Consider the following 24,066-nt stretch of genomic DNA (forward strand, 5'->3'; position numbering starts at 1 on the left):
GAATGATGTCGATCATTTAAATTTTTTTTTACAATGCTCCTTTTTTACACTAGTATTTCAATAGTACTTAAAAAGGCCTTCATTTATTAATGAAATACAGTTTATATAATGATCTGTTCGACTTTTGTGTCAAGTTTTTTCGTCATAATTTTAATAAGTGGTGGTGTACTATAAAGCATTTATTGTTTCTATACATCATTTTGTCTATGGTTGTAGCATCACTCTTCTATTGTTTATGATTTGCAATTTGACTTTGACGTCTATGGTGAATTTAGGAATTAGTGGTTTGTAGAATTTAGGTTACAATTAAAACAGTTTTAATTATAATTCGATAAATATGACTACTATAAGGCCATTTACATGTGAAGATATGTTAAAATTTAATAATGTGTGAGTAGATAGACTAAATTTACAAAATTGTTAACCTCAATTGTGTGTAACCTCTGTAGGTAAAAAAAAAGCTTTGTATACTTTGCAGGAATTTGGATCCGCTTACGGAGACATACGGCCTATCGTTCTACACTCAATATCTGGCCCATTGGCCAGAGTACTTCCAGGTTGTAGAATCTCCAAGCGGTGAAATAATGGGATATAGTAAGTTAATATAATAATAATAATTTATAGGAAATGAAACTATTTTTCCGGATTTAAATCGCGTATATTTGTTTTTTCAAACCAACCCATGTTTGGGGCCCTTTACAGGTCCCATGACCTGTAGATGGGATCAGTAAAGGGCCCGAAACGTCGGTTTGTTTGAAAAAACAAATATACGCGATTTAAATTCGGAAACATAGTTTCATTTCCTATGTGTAACAATCGCGAAAACCTAAGAACTCGAATAATAATTTATTTTTAAATGCTTATTACAAAATAGTAGTAGTTATAACTTAAATTTCTCTGTTTTAGCCTTGTGCTATGCAGTTGGTTTTATATAGATTTATACATAAATTAGTTATTATGTACTATATGAATTTTGTTATAATTAATATTCTTAATTTCCAGTAATGGGAAAAGCAGAAGGGCATGGAGAAAATTGGCATGGACATGTAACTGCTTTGACAGTCAGTCCTGATTATAGAAGACTTGGTCTAGCTGCCACATTGATGAATATTCTTGAGGATGTATCCGAGAAGTTAGTGCCATGTCTAATCTGTAACTAGGAAAACATGTGTTGTTTTGTTAAATAAACCTTAAATATATTTGAATAAGCAAAATTTACTAAATTCAAAAAATGGTACTCAATAACAAATTTATCACTTTTTATACATTCTTTTACAATTTCGATTTTTCTTTACAGAAAAAGAGCATATTTTGTAGATTTATTTGTAAGAGTAAGCAATAAGGTAGCAATCAACATGTACAAAAACTTAGGATACATTGTGTATCGTACTGTACTTGAATATTACTCTGGAGATCCAGATGAAGATGCTTTTGGTAAATATCCAAAATAATCATTACATTTTTTGTTAGTATAATTTTATATATAATCTTTTGCAGAACTGGTGTTCTACAAATATTATCCCCAATTACCATAAAATCCTGGCCCAGATATATGAAATTGGACCACCTTCAATTGCAGATACAGGGTTTAATTTGTATTTCCAACGACATTATTATTATACAATATTTATATTTTTTTTATGATTGAAATTTGATATAAGGAACACTTTTGTTATGCACTTCACCTACCTTCATGACAGTCAATGTGTAGAATTCACTGTAGCCCATATGGATTATAATTTTGTAATCCTGTCTATCAAAATATCATAACTCAGTATTGAATCACTTATTGTTTGTTAGTAATCTAGCAAAATCGCAAAAAAGATATTGTTGAACTGATTTTTTCAATTGATTTATTTGATTCATTTATTTGTAATTGGCACTCCAATTGGCCATCATAAATCTGTCTATAGTTGGGCCAATGACCCGTTTGTTTACATACTTTATTAATACTCCGTAGTGCAGAGTTCAGTATGTATATATTTGTGTTGGTAACAAATCAAAGGGTAATAAGTAGAGTCGCAACGAATATCCGGTTACTATTCGTTATTAGTTTTAATCGGCCTATTTTTTGCTATTTAGCCTAATAACGATAGTTAAATCACTTTTCGGCCGCATACCTATAAATATAAATATTATGCATCATTACTGGTTTAATTTAAGTTATATATATTGTATGTGTAGCTATCTTTGCTATAATGCGGCTTGCGAGCCAATTTTCGTAGGATCATTAATCAGGCCGAATATTCGGCTATTCGGCCTCGCTCCGTGCCGAATATTCGGTATTCGGCCTGAAAGCGAAATACTATTCGTTCGTTATTCGTATACTAGTAATTAGATTTTAACAACATAGAAGTGCGATAAGAATAGTGCAAAAATATATATTATTATATATAATATTATTATCACTGGAAAGGCGAAAGTACTAAAGCACCATTTCGCCTTTCCAGTGACATTTTTATAAAAATATTTTTTAAAAATCATGAATTGTAAATATTTCAAGATTTCTGATTTAACAAAAACCAATTTAGTAATCTCAGTACAGAGTACTAAAAAAACCGACCTCAAAAGTACGTGGAATTACGTCTATTTGCTAAGTTTTATTGAAATATCCCCTAGTTCGCCACTATACAGGACTTGACACTGGAGATAATAAAAATAGGTTCTCACTACGATACTACACAAAGTATATTGAGAGAAAAACGCCTTGAATTGTGGGCCTTGAAAAAATGGGCATAATTGAGACAAAAAATAATTTATTCTCTGTGCAATACAAACTTTGCTTTTGCACCAATTTGTTTAAATATATTTTTTTAACCGACTTCAAAAAAGGAGGAGGTTCTCAATTCGACTATATGTTCTTTTTTTTATTTTTTTTTGTATGTATGTTACGCGATAATTCCGGTATTTGTGAACCGATTTTCATGATTCTTTTTTTGTTCGAAAGGGGGTACTTCCATAGTGGTCCCATTTCATTTTGAATAAAAACATCCACCTCGACGGGTGGCTGTTTACGCATGAAGATTCATTTTTATAAATAGCCCCTAACTTTAATTTAGGAGCAATTAATTAATTATAATGGTTGATTTTGCTATTTCTCCAATTCAAGGCATTTTTCTCTCAATATACTTTGTGTAGTGACACGTAGTGAGAACCTATTTTTATTATCTCCAGTGTCAAGTCCTGTATAGTGGCAAACTAAGAGATATTTCAATAAAACTTAGCAAATAGACGTAATTCCACGTACTTTTGAGGTTGGTTTTGTTAATAGTTGTAGAAGTTGATGATAAAGTATTATCTCAAAACTTTGCTTTGGGTTTCTTTCATTTACTGCCAGCTTATCATTGTGAGTGAAAAAACATATAATAAAGGTAAACTTTTTTACAGATATGAGAAAAGCATGCTCTAGAGACGTAAACAAGAAATCAGTGATACCACTGTCACACCCAGTGAGACCAGAAGAAGTAGACTGAACTATTTTTTTTACTGCAACAGACATAATACACTCAATAAATTATTGCTTATTGTACAGAAAACAAGTTTTATTTTCTTCGCAATTAGGCATAACAAGTGTTTTTAATTACTGTCTGAACTATCAGATTCGTTTCCTTGATTTTCTTCTTGTGGAGGTGTACCTTGTTCCTGAGTCTGAGGTGTATGGGTATCTTGGTGCTCACTTTTCTTTTTTACGGATTTGTTACCTTGATTTTCTTCTTGTGGAGGTGTACCTTGTTCCTGAGTCTGAGGTGTATGGGTATCTTGGTGCTCACTTTCCTCTTGAGAATCTTCATCTTGGGAACTCTGTTCCTCAGGTTCATTATCTTTTTGATTTGCTATTTGACATTCCATTTCACTTTGTGTATCTGACTGACTGTCATCATTTGTCTCTTTTTGTTTTCGCCACTGTTTGGCAGCAGCAAGCAGTTTGAGATTAGGCCTAACCATCTCATCCTCGGGAAATATGTAGTCAAACACTTCCTCCCATCCTTCTTCAATTCCACCTTCACTAACAATTTTCTGTCTCTTTTTAACTCTTCTTGGCATTTTACTCAACACCTTTTCAAGTTTGATTTCATCTCCTATCTCAGTTTCAAAATCTTTCCAAGCCTCTAACAAGAGTACTCTTGATTCCTTTTCTCCAGCACTTCTGAGACAGTCGTTAGCTCTCTCATAAACCCTTCTAGCTAATTCAACATTAATATTGTCAGGATTTTCAGCATTGAGTTCAAATTTGGCATAAGAAAGCCAAACTTTCACATGTACAGTTCTTTCTAAAAGCCGTTCATATAATTGCCTTGCTTTTTCTGTCTCTCCCTGTGAAACTTCAAAGTCAATATAACTTTTCCAAACTAACTCAGGCATGTCCAATCTAGGTTGACCCACAGCTATTTCATATATTGCTCTAGCTCTGTCTGAATCACCTAGCAGTGTTTCTAGCTCAGCAAACTTAATCCATGTTATACAATTTTCTGCACCATATTCAAGGAATTTTTGGTACAGAATTCTGCATCTATCAAATTCTCTAAGTTGGATTTCTAAGTCAATGTATCCTCTGTAAAGTTTGTCACGAGGACACATGCCTAAAGCTATGCCTAAAGTTTTTCGAGCTTGTTGCAAGTTTTTACATCTAATTTCAAATTGGGCATACATCAACCATATTTTGGAAAACGTAAATATTTTGTGTGGAATCAATTCCAAACAAGTTCTGTATACCTGTCTTGTGCGCTCAGGGTCTTCAGCCTCAAGCTCTTCATATAGTGCATAGTTTATCCACAGATAAATATAACGTCGCCAAAATTGTTTATCCTTAGAAGGAGGAACATTAGCTATAGCCCTTTCATATGTGTCCCTTATGTCATCTGCATTCCCTTCATTTTCAACCAGTCTTATGTAGTCAAACCATGCATCATAGTTTGTGGGATTTTCTATAACTTCTTGTTCATACATGTACTTTCTTTTATTGACAATAACATCTTCAATACCTGACCGATCTCCATACTTTTTCTCATGAATAGTGTAAGCTTTGTAGAGTTCTTTGTTTCTGTCTTTAGGAATGTGATCCAAGGCGTACTTGTATATAACTCTAGCCCTATCATGTTCTTTTTGGTTTTCTTCAAATTTTGCAAAGGCTATGAACAATCTTTCGTCAAGTTCTTCATCTCCAAAAAATTCAACTGCCCTCTCGAAAACTTTCCTGGCACCATTTATGAATCCATGGTTTTCTTCAAACCTTGCATACTTTATCCAATTTTTTACATCAGGGTGGACCATGACAAATCGTTCATAAATTTGTCTTGCCCTGTCTAATTCTTTGTAGCGTAATTCAAAGTTGATGTAAGTTTGCCAAGCTTGTTCATCTGGTTGCCATTCCATCCATCTTTCAAATACCTGAAAGTTTTAAAAATAGTTTAATTGTATGTTTCATGTAATTTCCAATTCATTATTAGATAGTTAAAATCCACTTTACAAAACTTACTTGTCGAGCTCCAGGTACATTTTCCAACATTTCCTCCATGTAAGTGAACTTGTACCAAAATTGGGACACCCTTGGTAGGATTGTGACTGCTCTGTCCCATAAATTCCTAGCATGGTTCACTTGCCTGTTTCTCATTTCCATTTCAGTGTATTTTAGCCTACAAGACAACAAAACCTTCACCAGGGTTTTTGTTGAAAACATTACAAATACAAACAATAAAATGCAGAGAAATAATAATTCATTTAATATTAATTTATTTAATCTTTGTTTAGAACTGAAAAACTATGTATGTATGTTGTACCATTATAAATTGGATAGAGTAGAAACCCTTCGGTATAATTGGTTTACTTTCCCAATCGGTCCACTTTTTTTTCCCAATTCGTCTATTTTAAATTTCGTCTACTTTCCTGTTTGGTATACTTTCCCATTTCGTCTACTTTCCCATTTGGTCTACTTTCGCGATAGGTCTACTTTAAGGATGCGTCTACTCGGATAATCTCAGTGAGGTACTAAAAAAAAACAACCTCAAAAATTTAGGGAATTACTTACTTAATTTGCCAAGTTTTATTGACATCGGCTACCAGAACGTGCGCGAAACCGGATTCACCCCCTAGTTTACACCCTTAGAGGTGGAATATTTTCTTCAAATTTAAATGAGACCACTACTGACTCTTTCCAACAAAAAAAAATCATCAAAACCACAAATAATCGGAGTTATCGCGTAACATTCATACAAAAATAAAATACAGTCGAATTGAGAACTTCCTTTTTTTGTTGAAGTCGGTTTAAAAACTGTCTATTTGATTTTGTTTTTCAAATCATGGTTAACGTAAAGCAAATGATGGCTATTATAAAAAATGTACTCCTTAACTATCTGCAATTACGCAATTACAAACTGCCTTTGAAAATTTGTGAAACGATTCTTTTCCCTAAAATTTTATTAATTTACACGCTTAAAAGATGGACTATTTGGACAAGTGGACCGATCGCGAAAATAGACCGATCTGGAAAGTAGACGAATCGGGAAAAACAAGTGGACCGATCGGGAAAGTAGACGAAATGGAAAATACACGAATCGGGAAAGTGGACCAATTGGACAAGTGGACCGATCGGGAAAGTAGACCGATTGTACCGAAGGGAGTAGAAAGTATACAGTTTATTACATTTTCTAAAAAATAAATTTAAATGATCAGATTCACCGTTACAAATATCTATGTACAGTCAAGAGAACATTAAGATTTGAACTTTGAACTGTTCTTATTTAAAGAAGCAGGAACTTATTCCATGCTTCTTTAAATAAGACACTTATGTATACATACCAAAGGGTAACATTTCTATGATCAACATCCAAGGCTCTCTCGTAGATGGAGCGTGCCCTTTGCACTTGTTTTTGTGACTCTTCCCATTGAGCATATTTTAACCAATTGCCTATAACCTGAGGAATATGAAAAAAATCAATTGAATTTTATGAAGGTCTTTAAATTGAAACAAATATGTTGAATTGTGAGCTGAAAAATAGGTATGTTATTAAAATATCATCCATTCGTTTGGATTTACAACTCAACTTCAAGGCGCCTATTATGCACGTGGAAAAAAATATCATCCATATTGGTATGTACTTTAGTCTAGGCTCTAACTCTATGAGAGAAAAAATATCATCAGAAAAAAATATCATCCATATTGGTATGTACTGTAGTCTAGGCTCTACTCTAGAACTACTGGCTGAGTGAATATAGTTTTGTATTTAGAATGTGTTTTGAAATAATAGGTTAGAAAAGAAGAACATCTTGAGAGATCTAATTGTAGCCCCAAGAAATAAAGATGTAAAAATATACAATAAATATCAAGTTATGAAGTTAATCCCAGTTTATATTTATAAAGTACCTCTCGCTACGCAACATAAGCTACGTCTCAGCTCACAGTACTAAAGCTTTAGAGAATAACTATTGGGGGTGTATATTAATTCATACTAAGAATTACTTGAGTGGCAGAAAACAACATGTAAAAATGTATGTATAGAAGGATATTGTATTATTATTATTATACGGTTATTATTGTACATATTTATGAATAGAAGGCCACATGCGTATTGAACCTCACTCTCTCTTACACTCATGATACCGCTCTTATCTTTAATGCTGCTACCAGTAGTGACCTTCGAATTATAATGGAGAAATTATTTGCTATTTATTGTCTGTCTTTGGTTAAAGGTTAACTTGTTGACCCTAAACGACAAGACAAACTATATTTGTTTCTCTAAATATATTAGTTGAAGCCTTTAGTAAAAAGACCAGCCAGAACTTTAGACGTTGCTGTCCTAGTGGAAATAGTACTTGTACATGCACACAGAATTACAAATTATCGTCCGAAAAGTACCTCGGCATCATCATAAACCAAAGATGGTTACAACAAACAAATGCTGGTTTCAAATGGAATCAGAAAACTTATATGGATTTTGAAAACTCTAAGGGTCGTATTCTAGAACTCTACTCAATGGTCAAGTCAGGATTTGAGTATGGTTTAACGCACTCGAAATCATACTCAAGTCCCTGCCATTACGGCCGTATTTCCAGTGTTTGAAATCATACTCAGATCCTGACTTGAGCAGACTTGAGTATGATTTCAAGCACTGGAAATACGACCCTAATGGCAAGGACTTGAGCATGATTTTCAGTGCTCACTGCAATACTCAAGTCCTGACTTGAGTATTGAGTTCTGGAACACGACCCTAAGACATGTACTTCTGTCAGATCTTCTTTGAGGAGTCTACATTGCATTGGCTCAGTCTGTAGTAATTTATCGCATACCCATAGGGGATGGCGCCGTAAAGGCGTACACTATTGAAGTGAAAAGAGCTCAAAGAGCTACGCTTAAGGTAATAAATTTTAAAAAGTTCAGTTTCCTTACTGACCGTTTGTAAACTATTACTGATGTACTCTCCATTTTTTTTTCTGTTCTATCTGCCATCGGCTTGCAAAACCATAATCAGATGGGTTTTCTTAATGGCGATGAAGGGAGTTGCTCCTGGGAGCATCACGCATCATGGTTTTTAGTGGTGGTCACAATCGTTGATCTAAGTTTAAGATGAGCCATCGTTTCAACCGCGTTGGGTTTTGTGAATGCAACAGGTTTCTCGCCAATTAGTTCTTGTGGATAAGGAGTCGGGCTTTATATTTTTTGCTGTAGTTCTTTACTTCTTTTTTGATGGTTGGTATATTCAAATATTCACGGACCTCAGTATTCCTTGTAAACCATGGTGCACAAGATATAGTTCTCAGTACTATGTTCTGAAATCTCTGCAATATCTCGAGATTTGAATTGCTGGCTGAGCCCCAGAGCTCTATTCCATAAGGCCACACGGGTTTGATGATGCACTTGTGCACCATCAACTTATTGTGTAGTGAAAGTGAAGATTGTCGACCTACCAGCCAGAACAGTTTTTTGTACTGAATGTGAGCAGCACTTCTTTTAGTTTTTATATGGTGTGCCCAGGTTAACCGCTTACTAAAATGCATGCCCAGATATTTGACACAGTCTTTACTTGGAAGACGTTCACCGCCCATGGTCACGGATGTGTAGTGTGTACTTTGCGTAATGTGAAAGTTATGTGTACAGATTTGGAGGTGCTGGATTTTATTCGCCATTTCTGTAACCACTGATCTATTTTATTCAGATGCACTTGAAGCTTCTGTGATGCTGCAAAGGGACATATGTCGCTAGCCAGACAAGCAGCGTCATCAGCGTTTGTCGCCGTTTCCACGCTCTCACTCTGAGGTAAGTCTGCTGTGAATATAGAGTACAGCACTGGCCCCAGCACCGAACCCTGAGGAACAGATGCCAGCATCTGATGTAATTGGGAAAGTTCTTCTTCATACTTTACTTGAAATTTGCGTTCTAGAAGATACGATTTTAAAATCGTATAAAATGAGTTTGGAAGAGCAACTTTTAGTTAGTATAGAAGACCATCATGCCATACCCGATCAAAGGCCCGCTGCATATCTAGAAACACAGCCGAACAGTACTCCCTTTTCTCAAAAGACTGCCTAATTTTGTGTACGACTCTATGAACCTGCTCTACAGTGCCGTGCTGTTCCCTGAACCCAAACTGGTGATCTGGAATTATGTTGTTCTCTTCCAATATTGCATTGAGAAAACTAATTGGAGTATGTGAGTCATATGCAACATCCCAAGGCTTGTTATATAATGTTAAAAAGTCGGTAGGAAGAGTCCTACGTGTGCACTTCCTGTACTACTTAATGGTTCTCCGTTAAAAAGGGTTAGCCACTTTAAATACTTGGGACACTATGTTACCGACGACCTCAAGGATGACCTGGATATACAGCGCGAACGGAGAGCACTCTCGGTGAGAGCAAACATGCTTGCCCGCAGGTTCACCAGATCCACGGCTGCAGTTAAGATAACATTGTTTAAAGCTTACTGCACACCAATGTACGCTAGCGCTCTGTGGAAGAGCTACACTCAGTGCTCTCGGAATGCTCTGTGCGTGCAATACAACAACGCCTTCAGGACGCTGTTGGGGCTGTCACGTTTCTGCAGTGATTTCCATGCCACTTCCTGGAGTTTGTTGGAGAGTGTGGTGGTAGAATGTAGCTTCATCTATGTCGTCCTCTGCTTTCAATTTAATTTTTAGATTTATTTCTGATTCTAAGGTGTTTCTAAAAGAGTGCCAATCCGTTTTATGATTATATAGAATAAAGGGTTTTTCTTTATATATAGGGGTTGTGCAGAATGTCCCTATTATTGGCGTATGATCAGATGTTGTGTCCAAGCAACGCTCTATGGCAGTGTGGCAATCTCTTTATTATGAAAAAATCCAGTAAGTCGGGTAGCTTATTACTGTCCGCCGGCCAGTATGTTGGTTCTCCTGAGGATAAGGTTGTTAACTTGAGGTTGCCAACACATTTGTGTAACTCACGTCCGCATGTATTTGTCAACCTTGATCCCCAACTGATGTGTTTGCTGTTCCAATCTCCACCATTTATATGACGATTTCCTAGGCTACTGAAGTAATGTTCGAATATGAATGTTTTAATATTATGTCGTGGAGGTAGACGTGAGCGCCGATAATAGTTCAACCGGCGGCGGCGCGCTGACAAAAAAGTGTCGGCGGCGCGAGCGCGACCCTAAAACGAATTTGTATATGTTTTTTTTTGTACAAAAACCGTTATACAAATACTTTTTCAAAGGAAAAAATAAAATAACGTATTTTCTATAGTAATCAAGTTTTTATCAGTTCGTATGCACGTACAATACGCTCCGATCGTACGCATGCGCACGCTTCCATATTGTGTATGCGTAGTGAAAATGGCGACGCCAGAAGTTGACAAATTAATTTTTTAAACAAAACCTAACCGTTAAATATAAACTAACTAACTAACTTTTGTCGCCTATGTATGTCACTTCAGCTGAGGCCGGACGGCACTACGACTGGACTACATTACAGAAGACAAGGCAAATCTTTTTGCCTCACTCTTTGTAAAGAGTTCGCGTCAGGATCTAATCTTACCTCAGGCTGGCTGCACTATGGCGCCAATTCGCATACGCCAAAAAGAGGATGTGATTAAAGCTAGCGGGCCAGATGGAATTCCAGCACTATTCCTACGTAACTGTGTTGTCTCCTGTTCTCACACGCCTACGCCTATACCGCCTCTCACTTGAGACTGGTGAAGTTCCCAGGTCGTGGAAGTTTGCAAACGTGCAACCTGTGCCGAAAAAGGGAAGCAAAGCTGACTCTGTGAACTATAGACCTATCTCAGTCACTTCCATACTCTGCAAGACTATGGAACGTGTACTCAACAACCGTCTCTTGTCGTACCTTGAAGACAACGACCTCCTCAGAGATCGCCAGTACGGATTCCGAAGAGGGCGATCAACTGGGGATCTTTTTGTGTATGCCTGTCACATATGGAGCGAGGCTGTAGAATAAATAAATAATAAATAACGCACACACTCAACATAGCCCCGCACTAGGGAAACCCTGTGTCGCGGGTGCCATGGAAACACATATAGACAACCACAAATTACACTCAAACTCACGAGAGAAATAATTGTAGGCCATACAAATATTTCTCCCGGCCCGGGAATCGAACCTGGGACCTCTGCGTGGCAGTCCGGCATGGTAACCGTTCGGCCACGGAGGCAGTTGGCATAGAAAAGCAAGGTGAAGCACTTGCAGTGTCTTTGGATATTTCTAAAGCCTTTGACAGGGTCTGGCACGCAAACCTTTTCATGGGCACTTTGCAATTGGATCTCGGATTTCTTGAGCGAACGTTCGATTCGAGAGGTCTTAGAAGGCTACTCGTCCGAACATATGGCGATAGATTCCTCAGGGCTCCGTACTGTCTGCAACTCTCTTTCTACTGCATATCAGTGATATGTTAATTCCAAGTACCTTTGCGTATGCTGGTAACAACACAGTTGTAGACAGGTACTTAACCAATGCAAGGGTCAGTGGAGAGGAAATCCAGTCTTGTCGAGAGTCTATGGTTAGCCGTTTGGATTTGGCATTCAAGGCAGTCTCCGATTGGGGCGATGCCAATCTTGTCAAATTTAACGCTACCAAACGCATGCGTGTCTATTCTCCACAAAACGGAGTTCCTTTGAGCTGACTCCGAGTTTTCGTAACGTAGGGTGAGGCGTTACTTCACACCGGGACAAGCACCATATCTTTCTACGTTAGTTTTAATTATAGTGACCCTCCCTACCTACCCTTACGAGAAGGAAACTATAACCTGTGCGCGCACAGGAATCTTACAAGTTCAGGGTCTGACCCCAGATCAGCCAGTGTACAGGGTTCTCACAGACCTTTGTCACTTGACTTCATCCGGTTCTTCGAGAGGCTAGTGCCTCGGGAGAGCCGCCCCGTATGCACGTACAATACCCTCCCTATTTTTCAGATAGATACCGGAGCTGTAGGCACGCTCACTTCCCGTTGCGCATTGCACAACTAGCAGTTGCCACCGCTAAGCCGTCGACTCTGAGTCCACTACCAAATCTCCTCATAGGTGGCGGAGCTGTAAGGCACGCACACTTCCCGACGCCGAAAAACGACGTCTCTCTAGTTCCCAACAAACTAAGCGGCTGGAGGGACCGGAGGATATCTAGCTTATCCTCTACTAGCTCTCCGGGCTAGTGCCGGAGATGCCAGTCGCGGTGTCCTGCGACAATGTCCGGACATAGCTTCCAACTTAAAGGGCAACTCACGTGCTCCGCGCGTCTCCTCGCATACAGGCCCTCAACTAGGCCGCTACGAAGACGCGCTAGCTGCTCACGAGACAGACGCCCCGGACACATGCAACTTGGGCAGACAAACATGTCCATCTCTGCAGCTAATCGGTTTGGGTCCTCAACAACTACTTTTTGGTGATAGATGTACTTTATGTCCTTCACAAGCCTGTTGTTATCATGTGGTAGTATGTTAGCGAAAAATGTATTAAGAGGTTCGTGGTTACTGGTTTGCGTGCTATAAGAATTTCTCCTTTCACTTTGTTACCTTTTGCCTCTATGGCTTCGATAATTGCCTCTTTAGGCATGCTAAAATGGAGATGTTTTATTACAATTCTCGGACATCTTTCATTTTTTATGTGCGAATGTATGTCCTATTATACCTTGATCTCTTATATGTACTATCATAGTTTTGTACGTTTATGTATTTTTTGCGTGAATTACCAACTGATTTTTGGAGACAGTTTTGAAAGTATAATTTTCTTTATATACAAAACTATAGGTGGTGGTTTGGATGGTCTTTTTTCTTTTGGTGTGAGGACCTCAGTGTCAGACTCAGCATTAACTTCTAGTCCAAAGAAGCTATTCAAGGTTTCAACCCTTGATTGGGTAACAAATGTGGACGGTTTCAAAATTTTTATATGTGAGTCTGTTTGTTTTTGTCTTCATTCTCAGCCCGTTTCGGCATTTTTGGGTGAGATTCCTTCTCATCGAGCGAACGTATTCGCTTTTGGTTTGTTTCTTTGTTCACAGAGACTTGACTAGGAGACTGGGATAACGGTACTCTTTGACACAGGTGTTTCAGATTAACCTGCGCGTCACTTTGGTCTTTGACGACAAACATACTGGATGAAACGTTTGTTGAAAAATATTTGGTAGTTTTTTCTGCCACCAAACTTGGGCTATCGGTAGGCTTCATGGTTTTTAAGTTGGCAACACCACTAATGTCATTCTGACTCGAGTTAGATACAGCAAAAAAAATATGATTGATTATTGAGGGTAGGTTAAGATCACTATAAATCAAGGTTATTTTCCACTGGAGATATTTTACACTTTTAACTATGTTTCACTTCGTATTTCACGGAAATAACACTTGTGGTTTATTTTTAGCCTTTTATGTACAAATCAATCACACAACTGCTTTAGAAATGTTGGTTATTATGTAGTTTTCAATGAAATTTTCAAGAGCACTTTGTTCGCAACTTGACAATTTGGCAACAGCTGTACAGCAGCAGCAGCAGATGTACTGTCCATGAGAACACCTTCCAATTCTTCATGCAGTTATGAGATTTCAAGATTAAAGAAATTTCAAGATTTGCAAGTTCTTGCAAAAATTGGAGAAATTTTACAGAATCTCACTGCATTAATAGTACCTTTGCTAGCAGACAGTATGAAAAACAGGTCACTTGTGTATTGAATAAACTAAACAAACAATTAAATATATGGATATCCTTAGTTCCTCATATAATTCCAAACATAGTGTTATTCATTTATTAACTATCTTCAAACAATTAGTTATGAAGAAACAGAAGCTTTGTTTAACTATTTTACGTAACACAATGCACACTCAGTCAGATACATACACACATGCACTTGAACAAATTATTTGTAATAGTTTAAGTTTCATCTAATATATTAATTAGTTTTTTTACTAAGCCTTTTCAGCAGAGTTACAAATTTACCTTTTACGTTATATTTTCTAGCTTTTCTGGTGATTCTTCAAACAGCACCAAATCATGGTTCAGTTTTTTTAATTAGTATTCAATTTAAAAATAAAAGTTGCTAAATTCCTAGATGTGAAAGTGTATAATGCTCTGGGGGGCCCTATGCTCGAAAAACAAAGAATCCAAAGCTTTGGCGGTGTTTCTACTATGGATGACCTACAATTTTGAGTTTCGATCAGTGCTAAAACTAAAAATATTTGACAATGCATCTTTTTGTTGCCAGATTTCAAGAATACCTAGTTCTGTAGGTCATCCATAGTGGACAAATGGCCGAACTACGGATTTGGTGCTTTGAGAGTAGGGCCACTGACACAGTTACTTGGTACTTGGTGTAACGGGCTGGTGTCCGCAACTCGATGTCAAGGCGCCTATTTTGCCACTGACACAGGTATATTTTACTTACAACAGGGTTCAAACTTTACCCTAGTACCATGAATATAGGATGAAATAAAGTTTTTGTTATTAATATGTAATAAAAATCAATTTTATACATTGCAGGGTTAAAAGTACATTAAGCCTGATTTGCTCTAGATTGTAGCATTTTTTGTGGTTTCACATCATACCTCATACACGTGTTATCAGATAAAAATGTTACTACCCTAGGAGGTCAATGATTTCTTGTGGCAAAGGATGATCAACGAGCAATAGAAGATATCTTTGCTCAATGTTTAACCGTGTGTATTGTGGTCATTTTTCACGTACCAGTCTATTCTTACGAATATTGTCTTCAAAAGCCTTTCTCTTCCGGTGTTGATAGTCTCTCAACTCCTCAGGGTCGGAGATCTTCTGTTTTGGCGGCGGCGGCAAAATTTCAAGATCACGCTCTTTCGCTTCTCGCAACAGTTGCTCAGCAGTTATTTGTATTTCTGCTGGAGCTTTATTCTTTACCTGTGAAAGTAAACATTCCACAAAATATTACAAATAAGTAATAACACTAAAGAGTAGATGTTTCGGTTATACAAATAGTGTTAAATACCTTGGCCACTTTGGGCATTTTTGTGGCTTTCCCTTCCATTTCAAGTCTCTGAATATGCGCACTTTTATTTTAAATTCTTTAATAAAAAATTATTTAACCAATTTATTAGAAAACTACGTATGTAGCAAACACAGTAAATATTGCACTCGCTCTGACCAAAGAATACTTCTGTTCTGCTTTCTGCTCTGACTGATTTTTTTTTAAATTTATTAAGGCTTTGGCAAAGCCATCAGCCTAAACATGAAGTTTGTTTCTGTAAATATGGCCGCCACAAAGAGGATAGGCAATTTGAGGCGGCGTGTTTGGATTGGCTCGGGATTCCTTAAAACGGGCCGATACGGATATTCTAGTTCGAGATTCATATAATTTCGCGTTTTAATCTTCGATTAAGGCACAATAGCACTATCCTATTCCACTTTAAACTAGATTTCACAAAATAATTGAAAGTCAAAATAAAAACGACACTTTTCCCTCCAAAAGGTCCAGAGCGCAGAGCGCACAGAACACTATACTCACAAGCAGAGCGAATCTGCTCTGACTGAATCGCATCCAGTGTTGCCAACTAGACTAAAGCAAATATCACTAGACAGAAGGCTAAAGTTGTCGCTAAAACACAAACATATGTCTGTGCGCTAAAATTATATTTCCTACAACTACACATGAAAATTATACTCTTATACTGCTCATCATAAGGTTCATTTCATTGGCAAGAACTTTATGGTCATAGCACAGTAAAAGACCATCCCTATATTATTATTCTATTATAAAATTAAAAAGTCGCTAAATTAAATTTTTTCTTGTCGCTAAATAAAAATAAAATGTCGCTTTTGTTGTCAAAACGTCGCTTAATCTAGCGACAAAGTCGCTAAGTTGGCAACACTGATCGCGTCGTACGTACATTTTTTGAGTTTTTTTTTGATACTGATTTTTCAAAATTTTTTTGGCTTCGGCTACGAAGAACGTCTGTAAAATTTTGCACTGTTTATTTGTCTTTCACTTTGTATGAGTAGGAAAAATGAACATTTTAAGAATGGTATCATTGACTTACAAATAAAATGGTATTCAGAGACGAAATGTCTGTCTTCGGGCATCGACACACGATCGAGGAGGGCTACTCTCGTTCTCCGTCCGACATCCGCCCGAAACAATTTAGAGTCAAATAAGTAGATAGATAGATAGATAATTGGTACACTTTATTGCTCACACACAAAACAAATTAGTACATAGAGAACTTAGAATTAATGTGGGCAAAGGCGGTCTTATCGCTGAGAGTGATCTCTTCCAGACAACCTTTGAGGCAGAGGAGAATTGAACAGAGAGGGAGACGAAGGGTCGTATTCTAGAACCTTACTCAATGCTCAAGTCAGGATTTGAGTATGGTTTAAAGCACTCGAAATCATATTCAAGTCCCTGCCATTAGAGTCGTATTTTCAGTGCTTGTGTTTCCAGTGCAATCCTGACTTGAGCATTGAGTAGAGTTCTAGGATACGACCCGTAGTGTGCCAGTGATAAAAAGTTAAATGCATGATTAAAAACTTATACTATCTTATTATGAAATAATAAGTGACCATAATATTATATAAGTAATACTCAACCAAATTAAAAGACAATGTCAAGTATGAAGCTTCATTCGCGTTTTTAATTTGGTCGAATATCACTTATTCGGACGAATGTCGGACGGAGAACGAGAGCACAGAGTCAGCATTTCATGAAATTTTCTACATTTAAATGAATTTTCTATGATACGAGGGGCGTTCAATGTATTCTCGGTATAGGTATGAAATAATAGGCAAAAAATTCTAAATAAAATTTATTTTTGAATATAGTCTCCCATAACCTCAATACACTTATTTGATCGGGCAAATAACTTTTCGATGCTCTCGAAAAAATATTTTTCCTCTTTGCCTGAAAAATTTCATTAATTGCCTCCTTCAACTCTTCATCGTCGGAAAAATGTTTACCTCGAAGATCTTTCTTTAGGTTTGGGAATAAAAAGTAATCACTGGGGGCCAGGTCAGGGCTGTAGGGTGGATGAGTGATTTCTTCAAATCCACAATCCCTCACAGTAGCCTTGGCAACGTTCCCTGTGTGAACCGGCGCGTTGTCGTGAAGAAGCAAGACACCAGCGGTCAATTTTCCAGGTCTTTTTTCTTTTATAGCGTCCTTTAAATTGCGTAGGCTGTTTGCGTAAGCTGCGGGAGTAATACTTTGACCCATTTTTGTGTATTCGATCAGTAAAATTCCCTTAAAATCCCAAAACACTGTGGCCATGAGTTTTCCGGCGGATGGACAGACTTTAAACTTCTTCGGTGGGTCTGTTCCTTTTTTATGCCACTGCATGGACTCTTGCTTACTCTCACGATCATAGTGATGAACCCACGTTTCATCACTGGTGACAATGCGCTCAAAAATTCCACTCGGATTTTCGCTACAGAGCTCCAAAAACCCCTTACTGCACTCAACTCGAACTTGTTTCTGAAGCGGCGTGAGCATTCGCGGCATCCATCTTGCACTGACTTTTGAAAGATTCAGATGTTCATGAAGGATAGTGTGAATGGTAACCACGGATAGCTTAGTCTTTTCTGCTAATGTTTTCACTCTGATACGTGCATCTTCCAATACAAGTTTCTCGACAATTTTGACGTTTTCTTCAGAAGTGGCACTTACCGGCCCTTCAGCACGGGTGTCGTCTTCAATACTTTCTCTACCCCGTTTAAATTCACTAGACCACTTCTGAATAGTAAATAATGAAGGAGCAGAATCTTGATAAACAGCCACCATTTCTTCATGAATAACTTTTTGAGTCTTTCCTTGTTTTGTAAGGAATTTAATCACTGCGCGGTGCTCGATTTTCGTCAACATTGTGGCGTCTGTCATTGTAGTTGTCTTCTCGTAATGATAACTTGAATACTAATGATGACAATTACATTAAATTTTATATTTATACCCTTAAAGAGTGTAACTAATGAGGTAATTAATTTACTCTTATCATTAGTTAATCACCCCGATACCGAGAATACATTGAACGCCCTGGTATAAAGAGACGGGTTTCAACATTTATATTATTTCAGAAACGAAATTGTTATAAGTAAATATACTTCTAAATATCTTCTAGGTAATAACTTAGAGGATAGAAAAGTAAGGTATATTATGATTCATAAACAGGATTACAGTCATAATACCATTTTCACTTACACGTCCATCATTCATAAATTCTTGTTTTTTTTGCATACGCCTTTTTTATGTATGTACCTATTATAAGTGCGCATTTGACTTCCATCTCACCTGATGCAAAGTGACGATAAAGTCGATAATGGAGCATATATAATATATTATTCTATTATACTCATAAATAATGCCTATTCACTCTCGCCTTGAAAAGGCCCAAGTTATAACTTTCAGGGAACAAGTCTGCAGGCAGTGAATTCCACTCCATAGCCGTTCGCCAAATCGCCATATAAATGTGGAACCATAACGCTTCGTGAGAATCTTTGGAATATCCACAGCATACGAGTGGAATCCAAGCCTACGCCTAGTCTCCTGGTGATGGAAAGGAGAAGTCGGAATTAAATCGTGTAATTCCATCGCACACTCTCTGTGATATATCTTGTAAAATACCAATAAGCAGGCAACTTTACGGCGGTGTTCAAGGCTCTGCAGCTTCGCCTCTATTAATTTCGAGTCACCTATAAGCCCCTTGCCACGGTTGTCAATTGAATCCAAAGTGGCCAGTTGGTATGTAGCAGAGCCATTCCAAAGGTGACAGCAGTACTCCATGCACGACCGGACTTGTGCTTGGTACAGCTGAAGCAACTGTCCCGGTGTAAAGTAACGCGACACGCTGGAAACACGCCGCCTCAAATTGCCTATCCTCTTTGTGGCGGCCATATTTACAGAAACAAACTTCCTGTTTAAGCTGATGGCTTTGTCAAAGCCTTAAAAAAAAATTTTAAAAATCTAAACAAAATTTTAGGTTATGTTATAAAAATTGCACTAGGTTTTCGAGTTAGTATAAAAAAATTATGAAAAAAATAAATATTAAAAATTGTAAAGTATTTACTGCAATGGTTTTTTTGGGACAATTAATTTTATAGTTAAATATGCAAATATGATTCGCACCGTATCTCAGTTTTTATTATCTTCCACCAGTTTTTGTAAGTGTTATAGACAATAAAGCTAAACTTTAATCAATTTTTATGCGTGTAATTATACATAATCATTCCACATTTACATTCTTTACATTTAAATACATTAATTTATTACAGATATGCGAACAGTTCCAAAACGCGCCTGCCAAACCGTCGCTTATGGTTATAAACACGCTAACGACCAAATACAGTACTTGAAATCAGTGATAAATGAAAACGACGAAATTAATGATTGGCCGTGTATAAAGAGTAAAGTTTTAGCCATACCTGGAACAATTAACCCGAAAAACATTGATGCGGTTCTATTAAAGATCCTAATAAATGACAAGAAACTTAATATTGCTCAATCTTTTGCAGAATATTTGTTAAGTTTTAGAGGAGAACTGAATCTTGGAGCTACAAATGCTATATTGAACCTATATGTTGAATTAAACAAAATTAACAAATTATCTGATAAAGGAAGGAAGTTTATAATTGATACTTTTAAACATATAAATTACACATACCAAGTACCAGATTCTACTACTTGTGAGAGATTATTACATGCTCTATGTGCTATTAATGAATGGCATAAAGCAATGAAAGTTCTTGATGACATTCATGCGTCTTGTACACCTACACATTCAGCATTTAGCACAGTTATTGCGACTCTTTTCAAAGCAAATAAGAAAATGATGGCCTATAAATTAATTGATAAAAGTATCTCCTTGCAGAGACCTTTATTAGATGTAGCTTATGAAGAATGGATAAATTTCATTCTAAGAGAACATAAACATAAAAAAACAATTACAAAGTATTTAGACGAGTTGTGTTCTCATGTATCTAGAAACTTTATTGTTATACCTGAAAAGGCTGCTGAAAAGCTTATGGGTGCTTATGAAACAGTAGGATGGAATGCAAAGATGACTAAAATTAACAAAAATAAGTAAGTTACAAAGTACATAAAGCATTAGATGATTGAAAAATTTTACTTAGTAAAAATCATTTAAGTAGCATAACAGCAATGCTCGTGCATATAAAAAAATATTTTATTTCACTAAGTATACCTATTGAATAAAAATTTAAACTGACAATAGCCATACATTAATGAGTATAAAGTTTTTGGCACCTAGTGAGTGTAGTAAAGTGTGCTTTTTGTATATTAGTGTTATATATTTTTTATTCATACTAGAGGTAAAACAAAAAACTTTTTTTTTCAGTGGACAGTGTTTTAATTGCAATGCTAAATTGGACTGCTTGAAGTTATCAGAAGATGAATTCCAGTTATTGCAGAGTATCATCAAAGATAAACTCATTGTTGGATCTGATTTGTTTCTGAAGACGTCACCTGATGAATTGAAGAGATTTATAAGCTTTGTTGAACAAACTGCACCCTATGATATTGTATTAGATGCTTTGAATGTTTCTTATGCTGTTGGAAAGTATAGTAATGACAGAATTGGCTTGTTGACTTATGTTGTAGAACATTTTCAAGCTAGAAATATGAAGATATTGTTACTGGGTAGAAAGCATATGCTAAGCTGGCCTAGAATGAAATTTGTGCTTAGCAGAACTTGTAACTTTTTCACTGACAATTTGTAAGTAATGCTTATATTTTTATAATTAGTTAAAATTAGCCTTTTTTTAGATTTACAAAAAAAAAGATAGGTATTTTCATAAACACTCCTGGAAGTTTATCTTTCTTTTTATGACGTCAAATAGATCTGATTGGTCAATTCCATGTTACAATAAATGTGGAAATTTGTTAATGGCATTTCAATATTAATGTTTTGTATAATTATGTATAATAGGATATTAGTCTGAATATTTTAAGAAGTTCGCTGATAATGCGTTGTCTGCGACAATCCGCATTGAGACTACTTTTTTTAAATATTTTTTTTTAATATGACTTTTTTTTTAATACTGTATGATCTGTTGGTGCTCGTGAAAGCTTTGATCCCATTGCGCCATTCCCTGCGGACTTTGGTTTTAAAGAAGTCTCAAATTTTTAAAATAAATTTCAGATCTCAAGATGACCCTTTCTTTATATCAGCTGCGTTACTAAGTGGGCCTCACACCGATTTCGTGTCAAGAGATCTGTTGCGCGGGCATAGATTCAAATTGCAGAATGAACAACTTATACACCTGTTTCAGAGGTGGCAATGGCAACATCAATGGAAAGTTTTTACTGGTGGGTTTAGACCACCCATAGTACAGGTAAGTTTCTTTTTATTTTAAATTGAAACTTGAAAATGGTAGTACAGACATTTAGAACCTATAAGCATACTGTTCAAAGGTTTGCTTTGGTGTCAGCTGGGCAGTCCCTAGTGAGCAATTTTAGTCCACATGTCACTTGGACTGTTTACTAGTTACTTTTGCACATGTGTAGGTCGTAAATGAATTTGGTATATGATGTGTCCGAGTGTGCGTATTATGAAACGGAGCATATCAATGAAATGGAATGTATAGCGACTGACGATTGTACAAGCCATGTTTGGGCTATCGAAAATGTGTTTTCTATAATTGTTGATGGTTTACCTATTTGCTATTTTTTTATTACTTAATTATTGTTTGCGTGCAATTGTTTGGCCGCGACTTGGTATTTACGAGTTGACACTACGCAAATATCACACTTGCTTTTACTGCACGTAGGCGCGCTGCGTAATTGGGGTAATATATAATATCGCACTGCTAATACAATAGTGTATTAACTCAAAATGTGAATTTATTCAGTATAGCAGAAAAACGAATTACTCAGTTCCCGTGAAAGATTATTATAATAATTTATAAATTACATAATTGTATAGATTAAAATTTATTAGACTTTTGAACAATTTCCTACTTGCCAAATACAAGTATATTTAAAAATAAGTGAAAAATAATTGTAGCTCATAAAACGTTTGTCTCATTCTGGGTTAAATAGGTATATTTTATTGGTCCCTTACAATATTCTAATGGACAATTTTATTGACATGTAGAGAAACAAATTTTACGTCCAGAAATGGTATAATCTTAAATTTCTCATTTTTTTAGTTACAACACTATTGTAATAGTAGTGCGCTATGTATCCTCTCGTCTTAACGATAAAAAAAATATTTAATTTTGATGTCGTTTGTTCCAGCCACCACTTTCAGTGACGCCTTGTGCTCAAAAGAATGACTCCACTTGGCATGTCCCCTTCGAGAGGGCGGACGCTACAGTGACATCGTTTGGACAAATAAAAGATGGAACCCCGGATTGGGCGAGTTGGCTCTGTCTACAGCCACCTTTAAGATGACAATAAATCGTTATTTACGTTAAATAGTTTTATTACAATTGGCAACTGGGATAGTTATATTAATATAGCGTATGCACTTGTACTTTTCTTTGAAAATATGATGACTTGCAGGTATGCGTGGCGTATGCGTGCAAGTAATGTAAAGGTAAACGTAACTGCAAGTTTGATAATGAGTAGGTACCTATATTTTTTATGATACTAAAATGACAGGACGATTAAGTTGTGCGCCTGGTGGTAAGCGACATGCCTATTCAAAGCAGTTACAGTTAACTTCTTAGCTTACTTGTTTTTCATTATAATCAAATTTCTTTACGGATAACGTTATAGTCAATAAAATTTGAAATTTTAGGTTAAATAAATAAAAAAACTTTACATGGAATAGCTTTTAAACTTTAATTTATTACTTAAGGGAGGTTATTACTGGGTGTACACTCCGAATATTAACTTGGTGCAGCAAGCGACCAGCTAGTTACAAGTGAAGACTGAAATTCAGCATTCCTGTTTTGTGGCGAAATAAAGCGCACTGCTATTACAATAGTGTCGTAACTCAAAATATGTGAAATTCAGATTATACTATTGCTGAAGGCAAAATTTTATTCTCTACAGGTGAATAAAATTATCGTTAGAATATTGTAAGAAACAATTAAAAAATATCTAGGTACTTAACTCAAAATGAGACAACATTTTTGTGACCTAATTCTGGACAAAACAGTCCATACTCAAGAATATGAAGTGACTGCTTAAATTTTATTTTTAAATATATTTGACAACCAAGAAATTGTTTAGATGTCTGTAATAATCTGCAACATGTACATCAATTTTAATAATTTTTCGTCCGAAGTGAGTAATTCGTTTTACATCGATTCTGAAAAAATACACTTTTTGAGTTAATACACTATTGTATTGACAGTGCGAAATGTCTTTATTTTATTTTTAATTTAATAAACGTACAAGTGCCATAGAGGATGGATTGAGTCGTATTCCAGAACTCTAGTCAATGCTCAAGTTAGGATATGAGTATGATTTCAAGCACTGGATATACGACACTAATGGCAGGGCCTTGAGTATGATTTCGAGTGCTTTAAACCATACTCAAAATCCTGACTTGATTTGAGCAGACTTGAGTATGATTTCAAGCACTGGAAATACGACCCTAATGGCAAGGACTTGAGTATGATTTTCAGGGCTCACTCCAATACTCGAGTCCTGACTTGAGTATTGAGTAGAGTTATGGAATACGG

General features: G+C 36.3%; 3 protein-coding genes across 4 annotated transcripts; 2 read left to right on the plus strand and 1 right to left on the minus strand.

Moving 5' to 3' along the window:
- The first annotated feature begins 255 nt into the window (after nt 1-255).
- Nucleotides 256-3,833, plus strand: LOC113238136 (N-alpha-acetyltransferase 20). Of its 2 annotated transcripts, XM_026474875.1 has the most exons (5): nt 256-390; nt 479-594; nt 1,003-1,132; nt 1,298-1,434; nt 3,388-3,833. In XM_026474875.1, exons 1-5 carry the CDS (start codon nt 338-340, stop codon nt 3,471-3,473), a joined length of 522 nt encoding a protein of 173 aa, XP_026330660.1. In that variant the 5' UTR covers nt 256-337; the 3' UTR covers nt 3,474-3,833. The 2 variants fall into 2 exon arrangements, with proteins under 2 accessions (XP_026330660.1, XP_026330661.1); XM_026474876.1 differs by lacking the exons at nt 1,298-1,434; nt 3,388-3,833 and adding an exon at nt 1,498-2,325.
- On the minus strand, nt 3,577-15,735 carry LOC113238308 (protein crooked neck). Its single transcript, XM_026475145.1, has 5 exons — nt 15,422-15,735; nt 15,148-15,333; nt 6,796-6,911; nt 5,477-5,633; nt 3,577-5,388 (listed from the first exon to the last, which is right to left on the minus strand). Exons 1-5 carry the CDS (start codon nt 15,458-15,460, stop codon nt 3,577-3,579), a joined length of 2,310 nt encoding a protein of 769 aa, XP_026330930.1. The 5' UTR covers nt 15,461-15,735.
- Nucleotides 15,736-19,526: 3,791 nt separating this feature from the next.
- LOC113238243 (mitochondrial ribonuclease P catalytic subunit) lies at nt 19,527-23,065 on the plus strand. The gene is made up of 5 exons (XM_026475049.1): nt 19,527-19,575; nt 19,687-20,494; nt 20,769-21,146; nt 21,573-21,765; nt 22,670-23,065. Exons 1-5 carry the CDS (start codon nt 19,530-19,532, stop codon nt 22,823-22,825), a joined length of 1,581 nt encoding a protein of 526 aa, XP_026330834.1. The 5' UTR covers nt 19,527-19,529; the 3' UTR covers nt 22,826-23,065.
- The last annotated feature ends 1,001 nt before the right edge of the window (nt 23,066-24,066 follow it).

The sequence above is a fragment of the Hyposmocoma kahamanoa genome, unplaced genomic scaffold, assembly GCF_003589595.1.
Source record: "Hyposmocoma kahamanoa isolate Upper Pololo Valley unplaced genomic scaffold, ASM358959v1 95, whole genome shotgun sequence".
In the NCBI taxonomy this organism is placed as follows: domain Eukaryota; kingdom Metazoa; phylum Arthropoda; class Insecta; order Lepidoptera; family Cosmopterigidae; genus Hyposmocoma; species Hyposmocoma kahamanoa.

Bases quoted from the DNA above. Each gene is read 5' to 3' on its own strand.
- LOC113238243 (XM_026475049.1), top strand. From the start codon at position 19,530: ATGATTCGCACCGTATCTCAGTTTTTATTATCTTCCACCAGTTTTT. The intron at 19,576-19,686 runs GTAAGTGTTATA...AATTTATTACAG, and splicing joins ATTATCTTCCACCAGTTTTT to ATATGCGAACAGTTCCAAAA. The intron at 21,766-22,669 runs GTAAGTTTCTTT...CGTTTGTTCCAG, and splicing joins TTAGACCACCCATAGTACAG to CCACCACTTTCAGTGACGCC.
- LOC113238308 (XM_026475145.1), bottom strand. From the start codon at position 15,460: ATGGAAGGGAAAGCCACAAAAATGCCCAAAGTGGCCAAG. The intron at 6,912-15,147 runs GTACGTGAAAAA...CATATTCCTCAG, and splicing joins ATATTCGTAAGAATAGACTG to GTTATAGGCAATTGGTTAAA. The intron at 5,389-5,476 runs GTAAGTTTTGTA...TAAAACTTTCAG, and splicing joins ATGTACCTGGAGCTCGACAA to GTATTTGAAAGATGGATGGA.
- LOC113238136 (XM_026474875.1), top strand. From the start codon at position 338: ATGACTACTATAAGGCCATTTACATGTGAAGATATGTTAAAATTTAAT. The intron at 391-478 runs GTGAGTAGATAG...TATACTTTGCAG, and splicing joins ATGTTAAAATTTAATAATGT to GAATTTGGATCCGCTTACGG. The intron at 595-1,002 runs GTAAGTTAATAT...CTTAATTTCCAG, and splicing joins CGGTGAAATAATGGGATATA to TAATGGGAAAAGCAGAAGGG.